Source organism: Trichechus manatus, unplaced genomic scaffold (genome assembly GCF_000243295.1).
Source record: "Trichechus manatus latirostris isolate Lorelei unplaced genomic scaffold, TriManLat1.0 scaffold00176, whole genome shotgun sequence".
Classification (NCBI taxonomy): Eukaryota; Metazoa; Chordata; class Mammalia; order Sirenia; family Trichechidae; genus Trichechus; species Trichechus manatus.
The window spans coordinates 5,215,142-5,218,039 of record NW_004444112.1 but is presented as its reverse complement, the minus strand read 5'-3'; the positions used below and the strand labels follow the sequence as shown (position 1 = coordinate 5,218,039).

Here is a 2,898-nt window from a genome sequence, read left to right as displayed (position 1 = left end):
TCTGTCACTGGATCAGGTCTGCACATCCCTGTTTCAGATTTCCATCAACAACAAGGCAGAATTTCTGGTTATTTAGGGGAAATAGAAGTAAATAGGGCCACTTTGTCCCTATCTCTTTGAAGGAGCTGAATTTCCTGGAGTTGGGTGAGGGCCACAGTTTGGCCCAATTCCCTCTAATTTTTGTGGTGGTGGGGAGTTGTAGCTTGGCATTCTGGGAGCTGTGAGGCAAGTCTGGCCTCTCACATTTGCTCTTTCCTCCCCCAGCTCTGCCATCTCAGGACTCTGCCCTTCTCCAAGAGAGGAACCAGGAGGAGGATTCATCAGCCCTCAAAATTCTAAAAGTCACGTCCCTCGTGAGTTTTAAAACCATGTAAATATTTGCTTTCCTTATCCTGAAACTTCCCACCTGGGTTCCACCCAGGAATATTGTTCTTAGATGCTCCCCTTTTATGAAGTAAAAGGACCAGGCAGCTAGTGCCTTTTCCAAGACTCCCCTTCTTTCTGACCAGTGCCCATGGGTTTATTCTGTATAGCATTCAGTATCTCCTGGTGGCTCAGTCTCCTGCCAGGAGGCCAGATGGAACAGAAATCCATGCCCTTGTAGGAAAATGAGAGCCCAGGTGGCACAGTGGTTAAGCGCTCACCTGCTAACCTAAAGGTCAGCAGTTCAAACCCACCAGCCGCTCCACAGGAGAAAAATGTGGCAGTCTGCTTCTTTAAATATTACATCCTTGGGAACCCGATGGGGAAGTTCTCTGTCCTACAGGGTCACTATGAGTCAGAATCAGTGACAATGGGTTGGGTAGGAAAATTAGAGCTCCCCTTGTGGAACCTAAGTTTGATGAGATGGAGATGAATATTTACGAAGCAGATGTCATATTGATTGGTCTCAACTTCAGCGTGTAGTGAGATCTGCTTTGGGAAGATTTTAAGATTGGATGTATGACTGGGTCTTATTTGGGAATCCATGAGAGATTAGACGCTAGAATTAAGGTCTGGTGTGAGGGTGAACAGAGCGTGTACAACTGGATCATTATCCAGCTTAAGAGCAACAGAAGTGCAGAGCTGGAGATGGTGGATGAGAGCAACTGAGAAGATCAGCCAGGTGGACAAGGTGTACTATCTAGATGACCATGGCTTGGAAGGGCCTTACAAGATCTGATCCAACCTCTGCCTCAAAATAAGAGAATGGTTGAGTCATTCATATCACATGAAAGAAAATTATAAAGCCAATAAAAGCAATCTTCATTCAAGATTTTTCTCATATGGAAAAAGGCCTGTGATATGTTCTGACATAATGATGAGCTTATATTTTTAAGAGGAGCCCTGGTGGCATAATAGTTAAGTGCTCAACTGCTAACTGAAAGTTTGGTGGTTCAGAGCCACCCAGCGACTCTGCAGGAGAAAGACCTGGCAATCTGCTTCCATTAAGATTACAGTCTAGGAAACCGTATAGGGCAATTCTGCTCTGTCAGATGGGGTCGCTATGAGTCAAAAATTGACTCGACAACACCCAGCAACAACATCTTCAAGACATTCTCAACTGATATGAAAATCATGTTTTCTAAGGTAGTTTGTAAAATATTTGGGGGAAAGGACATCCAATTTTGTTTTGTTTTGTTACTGATAAAGGTAGAAATGGTAGTCGCATGTTAAAGAAGAATTTATTATCTGCCATGCACGGGGCAGGCAACATGCTTTATTATATTGTTGCTTAGGGTTGGGAAAACTCAGTTTAGCTGGATTTTTATTTTCATTCCAGACCTGTGCACAAGAGCTTTTGGGTTGCAGTAAAAAGGAATGTTCAAGAACATTTGAGCATTCTGTTTTATTTATAAGTAGCTCTGGTGGCGCAGTGATTAAGTGCTCAGCTGCTAACCAAAAGGTCGGTGGTTAGAACCCACTGCCTGCTCTGCGGGAGAAAGATGTGGCAGTCTGCTCCCGTAAAGATCACAGCCTTGGAAACCCTCTGGTGCAGTTCTGATCTGTCCTGTAGGGTCGCTTTGAGTCAGAATCAACTCAACAGCAACAGATTTGGTTTTTGGTTTATTTTATCTATGCCCATTTTCTTCTTTTCGCCAACTTGTATCAGGGGCCTCCAGCCCCAGCCAAGTTCCTCAGAACAACTTCTTCCTACGAAGACCTCCTTCATCTCCTCTCATCCCATTGTGAAACGTTTCCTTGAAATACAGATATAATATCCATGCTTCTTGTTCCAGGGGTCAGTATTGTTCAGGGATGTGGCCATAGTCTTCTCCCAAGAAGAATGGGAACAGCTGGCACCTGCTCAGAGGGATCTGTACAGAGACGTGATGTTGGAGACGTACAGCAACCTGGTCTCACTGGGTAAGGTAATCTGGTCTTAGTCTGGAGAGTTCCCTGTTTGGAGGCATCTCTGTTTCTTCCTGGTCCATTTCTGGGTAGTTTTCAGTTTCCTGACTGGTTGGTCATGTTTGAGTGGCAGCCCCATCCTGAGTACTGTGTTCCTTAAAAAAATCATCTACAGGAAACCAAAAACAAAACCCACTGCCATCAAGTCAGTTCCGACTCATATGAGACCAAACAGTCAACAATTACTTTAAAACACAGATGAGACAGTAAGGGAGCAGGGAAACTAGATTAATGGAAATGGAACAACCAGAACAGAAATAATGAGAATGTTTATGCATTGAAACTGATTATCACTGAACAACTTGTGTAGCAATTGTTGAATGGGAACCTAAACTGCTGTGTAAGCTGTCACAGAGAACACAATAAAATATTATCAAAAAATAAAAGACAGCCCCATCCGGCTGAAATTCTGTCTTCCCCAACCTTCAGGTGGCCCTTTCTGCAGCTCCCTCTCCTGCTCAATGACCAGGCCCTGCGTTTGAATTCTAGGGCCCCCACACCATAACC

The 2,898-nt window shown here is 44.2% G+C and overlaps 1 protein-coding gene across 1 annotated transcript in view; it reads left to right on the top strand.

Moving 5' to 3' along the window:
- ZNF582 (zinc finger protein 582) overlaps nt 1-2,898 on the top strand; it is a 20,518-nt gene that overhangs the window by 1,913 nt on the left and 15,707 nt on the right. Inside the window, exons 2-3 of the mRNA XM_023741209.1 lie at nt 265-353; nt 2,220-2,351. Coding sequence (XP_023596977.1) covers nt 265-353; nt 2,220-2,351 — 221 coding nt within the window. The remainder of the gene's footprint in view (nt 1-264; nt 354-2,219; nt 2,352-2,898) is intronic.